Source organism: Trichosurus vulpecula, chromosome 5 (genome assembly GCF_011100635.1).
Source record: "Trichosurus vulpecula isolate mTriVul1 chromosome 5, mTriVul1.pri, whole genome shotgun sequence".
Taxonomy (NCBI): Eukaryota; Metazoa; Chordata; class Mammalia; order Diprotodontia; family Phalangeridae; genus Trichosurus; species Trichosurus vulpecula.
In genome coordinates, this window is record NC_050577.1 from 49,998,077 (window position 1) to 50,015,080 (window position 17,004).

Here is a 17,004-nt window from a genome sequence, read left to right on the forward strand (position 1 = left end):
TTTCTGGACATCTCTCTCTCTCTCTCTCTCTCTCTCTCTTTCTCTCTCTCTCTCTCTCTCTTTCTCCTCTCTCACACACACGCACACACACACACGCACACAAACTGTGCCCCCTGTTAAAATGTCAGATCCCTGAGAGCAGGAACTCCCATTCTTGTTCTTGGATGCTCTCAGCACTTTACCACACTGCCTGGTCACATAGTAGTCACTTTAAAAAGGCTTGTTGGTTGAATGACTGAAATGCTGCAGTAAATCGTTCCTTTTTGAAAAGAAAATAATAAACTGGGAGATGAGGATGGGGTCTTGCCTGCCCAGCACACCTGCCATCAAGGGCATGATGTCCTGGCAAGTTACAGTGCTCTGTTTACCTGAGGAGAAAAAAAAAACCAACAAAACTCAGGTATTATATGCTGATGGGGCAGCTAGGTGGTGCAGGGATAGAGTGCAGGGTCTAGAGTTAGGAAGACTCATCTTGTTGAGTTCAAATCCAGCCTCAGATACTAGCTGTGTAACACTGGGCAAGTCACTTAACCTTGTTTGCCTCAGTTTCCTCCTCTGTAAAATGAGCTAGAGAAGGAAATGGCAAACCACTCCAGTATCTTTGCCAAGAAAACTTCAAATGGGGTCACAAAGAGTCATACATGACTGAAATCACTGAACAAGATATATGCTGATCATTGAGTTTCAATATTATTAGCTCCGTGCTTATGGAAACAAGCATACAGAGAAAGTGAAGCCATGGAGATACCTGTGTGCATTGGATTACTATACCTTGTCCTAACATACAGGGCAATGTTCTACATGTCAAAGCCCAGCTCTGCTTCCACAACTTTCACGAAAACCTCTCTGATACTCCCTGCCCCTAGGAGGAAAATGACTCTCCTCTCTTTCAATTTCTTTGTGAAGTCCTCTCCTGAGAACATTTTGACTCACAGCTGAGTAATTTATATAGAGTGTAAGCTCCTTGGGGGTATCATTCATCATGGTATGCCTGGAACCCATCACAATGCCCTACAATGCAGTATATGCTTAATAAACATTTGTTGTTTGTCCTTCATTCTCGGAGAGGACCATGACATCAGGAAGGTGATGCCATGACTCATAAGTGAATTATATCAAAGTCACCATCCTCACTCTCTCCTCTGGAGCCATCTGGGTCCAATGGCCAGGTATAGATCAGGACGACTGGAGATGGGCCCCTAATAAACACTTGTTGAATCATTGAATGCTTAACATCTCTCTCGCCAGAAGGACCAACTGTTGCAAAAGCAACCTTTCAATACAATTTGGAAGCAATTAATTTTAATTCAGTAAATGCTTCTTGAGCACCTTCTATGTATGGAGGAGCTGTGAGTTAAGTGCGAGGAAATCATTATGTGCAGCTGAGACAGCAGCAGGAGGATATGGCACAAGCACAGTGACTATACCAGCAAAATAATTCAATATAGACATAACAGATTTTTGCACATGACGTGTCAAAGCTGTGTTTGGTAACGTGGTGGTGGTGGTGGCGGCGGCAGCGGTGGTGGTGGTGATGGTAGGAGGAGGGCAGTAAGTGGGCTTCATGGAAAGGGTAGCATTTGAGTGGGCTTTAAAAGCTAGCTAAGAATTCACCTGGCAAAGAGGGGGAAGGAGAACATTTCAGGCAAAGGGAGTAATGTGAGTAAAGGAGAGAAAACACTAGGCAAGTTTGGGGAGCAGAGAGTTGTCTGATCTGGCAGAAGCAGCAATAAATGACTCCACTCTCCATAACACTGTTCAAATCTTCCTGCTTCTTTTTCTTTTGATCAGAAAACCCCTTGCCAGGCAATATTTATCTCCTATCTGGAACAGCAAAACCTCCCTTTTGAGAAATTTCCAAGCCTATGTTTGCTCCACAAAGTTCTATACAATGCTCCCAGCATCAATATCCATTAATTGTGCCTTCCGGATCCAATACAAATTCCCAATGTCTTCAAACTCTCCTCCACCAGATGTGATGTTACATATCTGATCCCTTCTTTTCCTAAACCCCATCCCACACCTTGCTATGGCTGGATTTCTTGTGGGCTAGAAGATTCTCCTTTTTAATTTCCAAATCTCTAGCTTGGGAATACCAACAAGCCAGCCAACCTCAACTCAATAAGCCTCCTAATTTAATCCACCCATCCTCAAACCCAGAGCACAAGTCTTACTAGGGATGTTATGGGATTGAGGGAGATGATGTGCATAAATATGCTTTCACTATCCAAAGGTAAGGCATTATTATTATTATCTAAGTTTGCAATGTCTTCATGCTGTGTCTCCTCCTTTTGGACAGGAAGACTTTAGCGGGACCTACATTTCTACATTATCCTTGCATTCCCTCTACTCAAATCTAATTTTTTTGGACGTAATGGAAGATGTGATGGAGAATGCCCAGGATAAAGAGTCCTGGTACTATCTTTATTTTTTTAAAAGAGAAAGAAAGGAATAAAAAACACCATATGAACTGGTACTACCTTGCTATCTTATGTTGTTGTCGAATTACTTCACTTAGATCAGTTTTTCTCTGTGTAAAGCTGCTGCAGCAAAACCTGCTTTCAAATTCCCCACAGTGTCTGAGGAACCTGGATTGAAGACAGATCCATGGATAATGGATGGATCCACTGAAGATGACCCATGGGTAATGAAAGGCACAGTGACTTCAAGTAAGTTATAGCATATTACCTCTGATGGTCTGCACATAAGAATTTATGCAAATGATTAGAAAAGGAAAAGTGGGCTGGTGATGTAGTGGGAGCTTGGGAAGTAGGAACAATTATGATAACTGACACTGACATAGCATTTTAAATTTTGTGATGTACTTTAAAAGTGGGATCTCATTTGAGTCTCACAGCAACCCTCGGGAGGTAGGGATTATCTCCATTTTACTGATGAGAGAATGAAAGCTTCGAGAGATGAAATGTCCTACTTGAGGTTATACAGTCAGTCACTGCTAGAGGTGGGATTCCCACCCAGGTCTTCCTGACTCCAGGGCCAGTATTCTATCTACTGTGCTCCCATACTGCTTCTGACAGCAGAGGGAGGACACAGAGCATTGCATGGGACCTGAAGAAGGTTAAAATAGTCCAAGGAAGGGCTGTGGCACATTGGTTAGGATCTCCAGGGAAATCTTGTGGGAAGATTCACTCAGGATGAAATACTGTCTGTCCCATGATATGCATCCACACAGAAGGGATGCACATAGATGAGATCTTGACTCCATCCAAAAAGAAACATTCCTCATGACATACGGCTTAAGAATAAGAGTATCATTGGTGCTCAGTAAAGATCTGTTGACTAGCTAACTGACTTTACTTCATTCTTTTCCTTATCTAACATCTGCTTAGGAACTCTTTAGACACAGAGACTAGAGAGATGTTGTGGTCCAGTTACAAAAAGCACAAAACCAAACCAAACCACTGGGCTAGAAAACATACAATCAAAGATTTAGTTTTAGCTCTCCCTCTTTCTCAACTTCTTTTCTTTTCCTTCTTGACTTCCCTCTCCCACTCTAATATTCTCTCTCTCTTTCTCTCCCATCCACCTCTCTCTCTCTCTGTCTCTCTTTCTGTCTCTGTCTCTCTCTCTGTCTCTCTCTCTGTCTCTCTCTCTCTCTCTCTCTCTCTCTCTCTCTCTCTCTCTCTCTCTCTCTCTCTCTCTCTCTCCCTCCCTCCCTCCCTCCACCCCCTCCCTCCTTCCCGCTCACCCCCCTCCCTCCCTCCTGCCCATATCTCCCTAGCTCACCTTCATCCAAGCTGGAAGTACAGCAGCCACTCATAGACTCAAACCCATCACTGATTAGCATGGGAACTTTGACCTCCTGTTTCTGACCTGGGCTGCTTTGTTCCTCCTTGGGTGGACCTCTACTCTCATGGGCTCACTGTGCTCGTGATGGACTCAGTGGTGATACCTGATCAGTCTAACCCACTGTAGTTCAGAACTCCAGAGATCAAGCAAGCCCCCAGTCTCAGGGGTGACAGACACGTGCCATCACACCTGTCTCAGCTGCTAACTTTCTATGTGACAGTGGGCAAGACACTTGATAATCTCGGGCTTCAATTTCCTCATATGTAAAATAAAAGGACTGGACATCTTTAGAGTTTCTCCCAGCTCTAACATTCTAGGATTCTTTATGAACAACCAAAGACCCTTAGGATAACTATGATAAACAATCACGTGAGGAATCCGGGCAACAGGTGGTTCTCAATTTTCTTTTAGGTGAATGCATGCATTGTTTGTTTACAACGGGTCATTTTTTAAAACAGAAATGCCCATCAGGATACTTCCAAGTGTGAAGTGACCCAAAAGAATATATAAAAAGGCGTTGCTAGCTATTCCAAAGATGGGACTCATCCTTCGCAGATGCACATTTTGTGAATTAGCAAATGAATGTATAAAATCAGGGCCTCAGCACTGTAAAGTGTACTTTGTTCATTTACTTTGACAAGGGTTGTTCAGCTTTAATTATTTATGAAACTTGATAGTATACACTAGAGAATGCCCCATAGTGTATTTGGTGAAAGTAATGAATTCCTTCTATGCCCAGCCCTCCCTTTACTTCTCAGCAATTAAATCTTTGAGAAGAAGTGGAGCAAGGCTGTTGGGGTTTTAGGATGGAGGGCGAATGACAAGGTATATGGAACAAGAGCCACAAGAATTAACCAGCTTCCAGTGCCAGGGCACATGCAGTCTTCACCATTTATTATTCTTGCTCAGGCTGAAATGCTTCTTCCCTTGCTTCATTTGAAGGTGGGTTATAAATTATTTACACATACGGGTCCTATGCAAATGGGTCTGAGGTAGTTTAAAGAAGGAGAACAATAAGGAGCAATGTTAAAATATTTGGGGGTCTTTTTGTAGCAGGCAAAGTAGCATACTGAACAACAGGCATACTCTTCATTTTTTCAAGCCAATGTCAAAGTGACTAAGACAGTATTAGCCAATGACATCAAAGCATTATATTCTTATAGTACAGAGTTTGGGTCACGAAGAAGGGGAAGAAGGAATTATGAGGACTATATTCTTCCATAAGTTATCTGGTTTCTTTCTTTCCTTCCTTCTTTCATTCCTTCGTTCCTTCCTCCCTCCCTCTCACCTGTCTCTCTCTCTCTCTCTCTCTCTCTCTCTCTCTCTCTCTCTCTCTCTCTCTCTCTCTCTTCCCTCCTTCTCCCTTCCCTTCCTTCCTTTCTTCCTCCCCCCCTTTCCCTCCCCCTCTCTCCCTCCCCTTTCTTCCCTCCCTCCCTTCCTTCCTCCTTTCTCTTTCCTTCCTCCTTCCCTCCCTTTCCTCTTCCTTCCTTCCTAAATAGTTTTCATTTCCAGTTTACAGAAGTCTTTCCCCCTTAGTGTTATCTTCCAAAAAGCATTACAAGTCATCTTTGAAAATATTAGGTCTACTCTGGAGTATGCATCCAAACCAAGACTTCATCCCTAGGCCAATTCCTTTATTGATTCTGCAAGGTTCCTTACCATGAAGCACTCCTTAAAAAAAAAAAACTCCCTTGGGAAAGGGAACCAGCTTCAGTATCGTTGCTACTGTCCACTCCACTGTCCATTTGCATTCACATGACTCTAGATATGCTCAAGTTGCCACTGTGGAAGTTTGTAAGGAAAACCTTTGTAGAAATCATGAGGGAAAGCCTAGACCTAGACAGCAAAGTCCCTAAACCAGTAATTTCCCATAAAGGGAGTACTTCTCCAAGACTCCAAAGTCTGTGAATCCTTTGTTTTGTAAACATGTTTACAAGTAGGACTAGGTTGTTCCAAATGGAATTGATTGTAGTATTCCACACTGGGATTGTGCTTTTTTTTGCCACTGGATTTATGCTCCATAATGATTATCTACTAGACACAGAAATAGCATTTCTGTAACTCGAAATTGTTACCGGAGGCCTTTAGCAGAATCTTGCTTTAAAAATATAATGATTTTTCATCTTTATTCTCCCCCCTTCAAAAGGTTCCACCGCTCCTGATGTTTAACGCTATGCAAAGACGTGTTTCTGCCAATGAATATCGCCTTATGGTTATACTTCTGCAAATAACCTGCTGTGAGCTGATAAAAGGATTAATGCAGCCAAAATTCTTAATCTGTGAAATTACAAATTAAATTCTCATATTAAAAATGCCACCCTGAGGTATTTTTTGTGGCTTTAATTCCCCTCTGGTGTTCTGCATACATTGTGCTCGTTAATGACGGGGACAAGGCTGTCTCTGCTGGCAGCCTGCTGCCGAGTGATAATGTGCAGGCATTTACTCCACTGATAGAACTGGATTTAACCACTGGCTGATAAACTAAGTGGCAAGTGGGTAATAAGTCCATATTAACAGGGAAGCACTACTACAGAATTCAGAACTCAGAGACTATCAAAATCCTGGCTTAAGCTCAATCGTCGAGTCAGATGGGATTGAGATGTCACCAACGCCGGGCGCTTTGGAGTTATCTGTTACACTAAATGAAAAACAAACTGTATGTTTGATGTCTGATGAGCCATAAACTAATGAAGCTCTTTGTATCATTTTTTTCCAGCAGGGAGAGATTCATCATCATTTCATTATCTAGCCACAGGGATTTCATCTTTAAGAAAAAAAAAATGGCTAAAGCTGTTGTGATGGTCAGCTATATGACTTTTGGGGGGAAAGAAATAAAGCAGGAGAAGGACTAACTTATCATCCACTGGTCAGGAAGGTCTGGGTTCAAATTCTACCTCTGATACTTGTTAGCTGTGTGATTCAAGGCAAATCATTTAATTTTCCTCTTCCATAGGCAACTTTCTAAGACTATACATTGTATGTAGTGCCGACCTGTATTAGCAGAATTCTCATCTGAGAATTTCCTGTGCCAATGAAATTCTAGATCTAGTCCCTTTCCCTAAGGGATATTTCCAGGAGGAGGAATGTGTGGGATGCTCAGGGGAGAGGAAGTAGTCAAATTACTCACATGTATGGACATATATGGGAAAAAATTTAATTGAATGTATATTATCATCCTATTGTGCAGTATTCATTTCCCAGAGTTTTGTCACCAAGTGATGGGGTTATACTGCGGTCAATTAGGAACCCAACATAGCAATAAGCAAAGAAAATTCCAAAATCTAGGAGAGCAAAGAAAGCAAATTCTATCTCCAAGTGTACAAAATGTCTCATATACAGAGAAATAAACACCAAATATGTTATTAAATATGCATACACCAAGATAGCTTTAGAAAATAACCTTCATTTTTAAATGTTAAAACCTACAAGAACAAATAGCCAGAGCTTGTCATTTGGGTGGAACATATCTCTACAGATCAGAAATATTCTTACTGCAATCCAATTTACAAGATTTCACAAGACGGAGGCTTTACACTTTGGAAAAGAGATAAGGACCTCCCTGCCATAAATCCTTCCCAAATATTTAAAATGTAATTGAAAAAGGCTGTGTAAATAAGAACTTTCTTTTTTTTTTTTTATAAAAGCAAAATGCAAACCCACCAGGAGAATGTTTTGTTTTAAAAGGCTTGGAGAAGGGCTGCCTCTGAGAAAACCAAAAGCATGTCTGGTTAAAGTGAATTACGAATCATCGTTCTTACATTTTTTTGCTTAGTAAATTAACCAGTTGTCAGTTCTGTGCTCCTCAGCCAGTCTGTTTTAAGGTTATTGTTCTAACAAAGATAATATCTGAGAATCAAATAGAAATGAATCTTTTAAAAAAAATTCTGTGTACTGTAGCCAGTTACAAAGTACTGTATGTGGAAAGCACTAAATATGTAAATTGCATTTTTCTTTTTGCTTTTTGACTGACTACTCAGATAATTCTTTAGGATGCACATATAATTAAATACAAAGATATCTCACTACACACTGCAGAGTGGAGATAGCGAAAAAGGAATCCATTTTCTTCCTGTGTCAAGCAAACTCTGCACTTTGAATGGCAGGATTCCAGTAAACACATGCATATCTACGTATATGTGCATGTCCAGTCTTGTCTGTGTGTGTGTGTGTGTGTGTGTGTGTGTGTGTGTGTGCGCACGCGCACATGCATGCCAATTTCATTGCTTTCATAGGACTCAGAGGCTGGGTCATACTCACTATCAGTTAGCTCCCATAGCCGGGGAGGCAGATCACTGAAATACTCATGGTTCAGGGCTGCCGGGGCAGACAATCTGTTCTTTGGGAAACACTGGAGTAGTTTGGAGGCCAGATCCTCTGCATGGTTCACGTAGCTTAGCCTGAAATGCAAACAGTAAGGGGTAAGACAAAGTAAAGAAAGCATCTTTTTTTCTAAGCTTCTCCATATTTTCATTCAACAAAGGGGGCTTAAAAGGAAACCTGCTGAAAACCAGCACCAACAGAACTGTGTCCCCCCCCCGCCCCCATACACCCTTTTCTAAGGATACTTCAACTGATCAAAATGGGCCCTTACCTGGAGAAATCTGAGGGCCGTGCACTTAATGGTGGTTCTACTATGTGCAAACTGGGGAGATATTTAGGATAGAAATCCCAAGGCCCAGAGGCAGACCAGTCCAGCAACTACCTGTTGAGTGGCTAGAAATGATACCTATTTTTTAACTAATAGGACCCAACCTTAAAAACCACATATTCTATCACATCTGCGTATCTTTGCATGAAAACCAATCCAAAATGAGTATGATGATTAGAATAAAAGCTCTTCAGCTACTCAATTTTTCCTAGAAATCTAAATTTCCCTTGATTGAACAGAAGATAATTTGCCTAAGCAGACCATCAGATATCAACTACTATGATATTAACACAAGGGGATTCCTTACACCATATGTGATTCTTTAAACTTCTGTATATAATAGAAAAGAGATGCAGATCATGGAGCCCGGCCATAATGTATTCCAGTTTCTGCTTTTTCAGGCTTCCATTTCACCTCATCCAATCGTTTAGAGTTATCCAATTAACACCTAGATTTTACTTTTTAATGTTTTAGCTCATTTATTTGTTGGTTTCCACAGGAGGGCCCCACATAGGAAGTGAATCAAGGAGACAGTGGCAGAAAAAACTTGGTGAGTCTACCAGAGTTTGATGTAGAAACAATATAATAATAAACAGATTTCTCACTACACATCTCTTAATAGATTGCATTTGACAAATTTAGCATACGTTCAATTGTTGGCCTGTACTACTGGTCTGTTAAGTGATGTCAGTTGGTTGCAGAAGTGTTTCTCTGAGTTTTTAGCATACTTTTCATGTGTTCTGAGAACATCTATAAATATTGTTCTTCTTTATTGATGAAGAAATATTAATATTCCTACAGTTGCCTTGAGAGAGACCTTTGTTTTGTTAATATTTTATTCTGTTTAGATACTCTGTTAATCTGTGATTCATTTTACAATTCTAAAAGTATATGTTAACTGGTATTGTGTAGGTATTAGTTATTCTAAACATGCACTTCCCATTGAGCTTTGACTTAAGGATGCCAGTAAGTCTCCTAACATACAGTCACTGCTTTCTCTCTGATAGCTTTATGTTCAGTCTTGAATGGAGGAGAAAAAGGTATTTTAAGTGGAGGGAAGGGAACATGCATTTATGAAGTGCCTTTAGTGTGACAAGCACTGCACTAAGCACTTCACAAATATTACCTCATTTAATCCTCACAACAACCCTGTGAGGTAAGTGTTATTTTGATCCCTGCTTTACAGCTGAGGAAACTGAGGCAGAGGTTAAATGACTTTCCCAGAGACATATACCTAGTAAGTGGCTGCAGCCAAATTTGAACTCAATTCTTCCTGACTCCAAGTCCGTTGTTCTATACATGATTCATTCCATGTTAAAATTTAATAGGGGCTGGAATTCCATGCATTGTAGCCTTGTTTCTCAGATATAATAATTTGTCCCTGTCTAGCTACTAGGACAACTGTGTTGTTGTTCAGTAAATCCATCATGTCTGATTCTTTGTGACCCAATGTACCATACAGGCCATGGGGATTTTTGAGCAAAGATACTACAGTGGTTTGCCATTTCCCTTCCCCAGTGGATTAAGGCAAATAGAGGTTAAGTGACTTGCCTAGGGTCACACAGCTAATAAGTATCTGAGGCCAAATTTAAACTCAGGTCTTCTCGACTCCGGGGCCAAGTCTCTATCCACCGAGCCATCTAGCTGGCCCCACTAGGACAATACCGTCATGTTAATCAATCAATAGGTGACAGTTTCTGGGCAAGAGAGGGAGGACTCATAATTTCATCAAAAGGTATTTAAAACATTCATGACCAAGAGACCATCAGTGGCACAACGGCCAGATTAAACAAGAATATTTTTATGAATAGTCCTAGAATGATTTCAGAGTAATAAACCTATCTATCAATGTAAAGAAGCATATCTCCCTTCTTCAGCTCACCTAAATGAAGCCACTCTTCCTTGTCTACACATCAAAGGCAATTTTTTTTTACCCACTACACTTCAAAGTTTGCTGACTTGTATGGAGTGAACTAGCTGGAAAATGATTTGGAGTAAAAGAATTTGGCTTAAGTTTCTTCATATGGCAAAGGCAGGTCAGTATTTGGTCAAGCAGAACATGGTTGGGATCACTGGAGTTTGGTGTAGGCTTTTGGGGAAAAAAAGACTCAACAACAAAAACCAAAGCAAGAAAAGATTTAGGCATGTTCAATGAACTTCTGAACCCTGGGTACGTGGCGCATGAAGTGAAATGAAGAGAAGAACTCTAATTTACATTAATAATTAGACATTGTTATTTAAAATAAGAAAAGTTCTGTCTCTCTCTCTCTATATATATGTATATATATATACATATACATGGATGTATATATATATGTACACATACACACACACACACACACACACATATATATTTGCCCCAAAAAAGGGTAATAAGATTTTTAAAACAAAGTTTGTTTTTGGTATAATTTTCTACTTTCAAGCTATATTTTTCATGACAAAAGAAAACTTTCCAATAAGAATGCTTCTCATTCATTGATAAACCTTTCAAAGTTAACAACTTAGTTCATAATAACCCCACACTACAGTCTTCACCTGAGAACACTTAAAATCAAGGGTATCTTATGAATGTTTAATGATGGGGGGAACATAGGCATAATACAGTTTTGAGTCAAATTTGTTAAATTAACATTTCCTTCCTTGTTAATTCTTAAGTCTAGAAAATCAACAAAATAATAAATCATCCTCTGATAGGTAGCATTTGTGGATTTTCAAAGAATAAATGCTCACACAGAAAATTTAACAACCAGCTCAGCCAATCCAAGTCTCCTCCAGCATGCTTGAAATCAAACTACTCGAGACAAAAGGCCATGTTGGCCCATAGCATGAATGAGAAAAGTACTATTATGAGCAGAAAACAGTCTAAAAGGGGCCTTAGAGATGATCTAGAATCACCTGATCTTACAGATGTGGAAACCGAGGTCCAGAAAGGTGGATGACTTTTTCAAAGTTCCAACTGAGCAGATTTGAACTTAGGTCCTCAGATTCTACATTCAGTGCTTGCTCAACTACACTATGCTGTCTTTCAACTGTATGATTTTAATAAAGCTGTTCTTTGCTCGCTCTCTCATTGTTGGTGAGTTATTGTTTTTTTCTACATGTATCATCTCTCCCTTCAAAGCTCCCTTTGTATAGGGGCTCTTCTTTGAATTGTCTGAAAGTCTCCCTAGTCCCCAGCAAGTGCTCTGAATGACAGGCTCAACGGGGGGAAAAGACGCTGCCTGTGGATGATGCATCAGTAGGGCAATGCTCTGAAAATTCCTAATAGTCCTAACTGGTCACAATAGTTTCCAGGATTTCCAACTTCTCCCTCTTTCAAACCTCCTCCTCTCCTTGTTCCCCCCTCCTGCCCTGATCCATCAGAAAGAAGCAGGGCTTTCGGTCATCCCATGGGCCTCTGAAGAAATCTAAAAGAACATTTATTTTTAATTTTGCTGAGGTTGCTCTAGTGCTGGCTGACAAAAACTGGCCAAAGGAAATGAAAATATTAAATTCTGCTTTAGATTGATTGGAAAGATAAAACAAAACAAAACACAAAAAAGCAGATAACGCTGGGCTGGACAGATGCACAGAATCTCAGAGTCAGAAGGGTCCTTAGAGGCTATTAGGTTCAGTTTGTACCTGATCCAGAAATCACTAGTTTTCACTTGAAAATCTCTAGGAAGGGGCTATTAGCGACTATCCATTTTTTTTCTGTTGAATTGTAGTTAGGGAGCTATTTCTTATACAGAGGCTAATGCTGTTATAGGTTTAGGATTAGAAGTCAGGGTTCAAAACAATGGCCTGGTCACTTATTAGCCATGGGAGTCTGGACAAATAACTTTGCCCCTCTGGGTCTTAGCATTCTCACCTAAACAGGGAGGTCTTCAAATAGGGTCTATCACCTAAATCAAGGCCTCTATCATCTCTCACCCAGACCATTGCAGTATGTTTCTATTCATCTCCTTGCTTCATCTCTCCCCATCCCAATCCTCCCTCCACATAGACTGATTTTTCTCAAATGTAGATATGACCATGACATGCTCCTTCCTTTCCTCTAGAAGCAAATAAAAAGTCCTTATTTTAGCATTTAAAGCTCTTTATGACCTGGCTTCAGCTAACTTTTTCCATTATTATTATACTTCATCACTCTCCTTCGTTGTTCTTCTGGTCCAGTTAAACTGGCCTTACTTTTGGCTCACAGCCAGCTCTACTTCTCATTTCTGTGCCTTCTCACTGGCTAGTCTATGTGCCCAGCACATCGCAGACACTTAATAAATGTTTGTTGACTGACAGACCATCCTCAATAACTGGAATAGATTCCCTCCTTACCTCTCTCTACCTCTGAGAATCATGCCTCCTTTAAAATTCACCTCGGGTCACTTTCTACGTGAGACCTTCAAGCTTCACACTTCCCATTTTTCTTTATATCCCTAAAGGCTGGTATTTTATTATTTCATGAAGGTTATATCAAGAAATTTTGTAAAAACAGAAGTCCATATTGGACTCTGTGTCAACAGGTTATTTAGCAACAAAACAAACTAAAACAAAAAACCCAAACCCACTAGAGTCCCTGTCATTTACTAGATGTAGGACCTTGGACAAATTACTTAACCTGTTACTTTTCAGTTTCTTCACATCCTCAACGGGGTTACTGGTTCTCTCCTTTCTAATTCCTCTTCCACACGGCTCCAGAGGCAAGTTTCCTAAAACTCAGGCTAGACTATATCACTCCCTTACTCGATAAATGACAGAAGCCTTCTATCGATACTCGTATCAAATATTATTTTTTAACTCATTCCTCAAAATTTCAATTTTTGTACAAGGTTAATAATGAACGCAATTATCAGCATACTATTGCATATATCTGACTTACAATTAAACATTACACAAATTAAACATACAGAAATTAGAAGTACATCCCCCCCACCACCAGTTTTTTACTGATAGAGAGGTATGATGAAATAAAAGTTAGAGACCACTGTTCTGGGGCATCAGGTACTCTCTAATCAAGGCCAGAAATGTCAGGCAAGGAGGATTTCTTTGGCTACTTACTGAATTAGGAGGAAGGAAAGGGAATAAGCATTTATTATGTGCCTACTGTGTGCCAGGCACTATGCTAAACTCTTTATAAATATCCTCTCATTTGATCCTCCCAACAACCCCGTAAAGTATATAATACTGTTATTTGTACTTTACCATTGAGAAAACTAAGGCAGCCAGAGGTTAAGGTACTTGTCTGGGGTCACACAGCTAACTAGCAAGGTCTGAGGTCAAATTTGAACTCAGGTCTTCCTTACTTCAGATGTCCATCCACTCTGACATAAAGTGAGTATCCAATCACTCGGTGCCACGTTGTTTGAATGATGAAAGTACGTTTGCCTAAAAACAACTATTTTACAGAGAACTCACAGAAGCCAAGCGCTCACAGGGACTTTCAAGGTCTTTCTGAAGAACTCTGGAATCAATTCTGCGACATGGGAGACCTTGGCACAGGACCATCCAGCATGGTGTGCCCACATCGAAGAAGAGCAAAGCAGAACTGTGGCAGCTCAGAAGAAACATAAGATTCACAAATTTAGAGTCACCACCACTCCAAATGTTCATATGGACTATTTGTGCCTGACCTGTGGTTGAGCCTTCTGGGCACATATTGATCTGATCAGCCACAGTGTGACACACTGTACACTGACTCTGACATAGTGATGTCACTTTGGTCCTCTTTGAGCATGAAGGACAACAACTAAGCACCAACCTAAAATATTTATATGATTATGTGCTGGAGCTCCACCCCTGAAAAGCTTCCCTTCTTTAATTGGGGCTGAGCTTGGCATTATGAATGTCTCCCATAAAATCCTGGCACTGAAGGAGCTCCTGAAGCACTTGACGAAAGCCAGAGATTACAAATATGCTGGCTTTCCCTCAGCTTGTCAAGGCCTGAATATATGGATTATGCTGATCTGTGACTAGGGCAGAGCTCTTCTGGCCATAGTGGGATGGTGGGGACCTAAAATGGGAATTGTATAATACTGATAATAAAACACCATGATGGACTCCCAAAGAGCCCTATCCTCAAATACAAAAATATATGTCTTCAGCGTGTGTTGAGGTTATTCATAAGCTCCTGTTTGGAGCTGACAACATGCCAATTATATCAAGCCCTGCAATATTATGGGGCTTACTAAATGAGATCAGAACTCCAATGAGGACAGACAGACTTAGAGAATAAAGAATGTATATTGAGATTCAAACATGTAGTTGGATGGGCAATCTATAAAATCATTACATATATGTTGGCTAAGAAGTACACTTGGACAATGAGTTGGGTCTGGAATTTCCTGGAATCAAATAGGAAGATGAGAAGAAGCTGGAGTTTGACTGTGAAAAAAAGAAAAGGTATACAGTAATAGCCTGAAGGGATGATCATGTCAAGTGGAGATTCTTCTTAAAGGAGGAGGAGACCTGGGCATGTGTGTTGGCAGTGGGGAAGAAGTCAACAGATAGGGAGAGAGTTATAATGAGAAAAAGACAGTGAATGATCAAGGAGAAACTCCCTGAGCAGACCAGAAGAGTCTTGATAAAATGCAAAAGAAGGATTAGTTGAATTTGGCATGGTGAAGGGCCACTATTTCACCAGAGACTGGAGCAAAGGAGGAGACACTGGGGAATGAAGGAGGGTTTGGAGGCACACAGTAGGGATTTAGCAAGTGGAGTCACTGGGGATGGCTTCTATTGCCTCAGTAAAGTAGGAGAGGTCTGCAGGAGGGTATGGGGATGATGGCGTAGGAAGTGTGAAGAGAAAGAGGGTATGTATTGGCAGAGAGAATAAATTAATTGTTTTGCAATAAAAGGATCGCCATGCAGCAGTGAGTGCCAGGCATTGGGTGAATGTTATTTTTTTTTCTAGCTCTCTAAAGGATCCGGCAAGGCTTCATGTAAAAGGCAGAATTTTGAAATCTCCAGAGCAGAGATGAGAACAGTATGCATTCCAAGTAGAGAAGCAACCAGAGCAAAGACTCCAAGAGGTGGGAGACTGGGTGCCATGTTTGAGGCACTGTAAGAAGTCCAATTCTCTTATTCTCACTTCTGTCCCAGGATTTCACAGAAAATGAGAATACACATTATAGGGTGGTCTGGGATGAATGGCTTCTTCTGGGATTGACCATGTTTCTGTTAGTGAAAGAAGATGGAAAAATGTGAAGACAAAGGAGAGCTGAGGGGATCCTGATGAAAAGAGATCAGAGCTCGGAGTGCCCACAGCCGTGAGATTACACTTCCACTGAAGGGGTGAAATATAAAAACGCTTTTCTTTGCCTCTTTGGATGCCTATGATGAGACTAAACGTTGGAGACTGTTACAAATCCTGTGTCATCCTTGCTATTGACAGTTTCCAAATACTCATATGCTGAAGAAGTTAGATTTTTAAAACAAACGTTTTAGGGATGCTTTAAATTATATATTTGTGTCTTTACATAAAGATATATTAATATATTAACATATAATATATAATTATAGATATATTTATATATTATACAAAAATAAATGCTTGCTGACACAATATTTACATAAACATGATATATAAAGATGGGTTTATGTATCACTTCCATTTTCATTTGCTAATGACCCCCTCTCCCACCCCACTCCAGAACTCTCCCTTGTAAGAAGGGAGAGTATATTTAAAGAAAGAATATATTTAAAGGGAGAATATATTTAAAGAAGTATATTTAAGCCAAATAAACCAATTCACTGGCCAAAATGAACAACATAGGCCTCATTCTAACTACGGTCCAAGGCAAAGAGGCTTCCTTTTTTCTGAATGCAAAGTGGATACATTTGTATTTGTTCTAATTCTCATGTTCTCAGGACAGACAGTTTCATTTAAGGTTTAAAATCCCATTTTTATCTATTTCTGCCCAAAACAACCCCACCAAACCCTATTCATCACTATCCCCCAAGCCCAAACCCCTGCCCAATGTTTTATGTACTCTCAGATGGTCTGCTGGTCTGAGTCATTTGCATCTATTTAGATAATATCACATGGGTGATGCAAAAGAGATCTCAGCCTGTCTCACCAGAGTGTTATAAGGTAGGCAGGGAGGGTTGCTTTTAAGCATCTGTGCATGGGTAAGGTGGCTAATAGGGGCCTCTAACTCCACGGCAATCAGGACCCTTTTGTTCCTTTGAAGAGCTGTAGAAGGTCACAAATCTCAGGATCAGAAGCACGGTTTCTGAAGGCTATCTTCCACATCTCAGCAAACAGAACGGTGTGTCCTTCGAAAGTAAACAGGACTAAATATAGCTCCTGAAAGGCATCTTTGGGGGCCCTATTATTTCTTCAGGAAAGGAAGGGGTGGGGGAATGTATCTTTAATCCTGGACAAAACCTCTCCAAGGTTGATGTTCTCAATAAACCTTTCACCAAGAATCAAAAATATAACTTAGTAATGCAGTAAATGCCCTAACAAATAGATCAGATTTTTCACTTAATGCTTTTTACAGGCTTAGACCAAATGGAGAGAAAGAAAGTCACCTTTTACAGTCTGACTCTTAAAGGAAGAATGCCGAGCT

General features: G+C 40.4%; 1 protein-coding gene across 1 annotated transcript in view; it reads right to left on the reverse strand.

The window, feature by feature from the left end:
* The window catches only part of CDK14 (cyclin dependent kinase 14), a 657,433-nt gene that overhangs the window by 116,671 nt on the left and 523,758 nt on the right, over window positions 1-17,004 (reverse strand). The window contains exon 13 of the mRNA XM_036761007.1: window positions 8,068-8,207. Coding sequence (XP_036616902.1) covers window positions 8,068-8,207 — 140 coding nt within the window. The remainder of the gene's footprint in view (window positions 1-8,067; window positions 8,208-17,004) is intronic.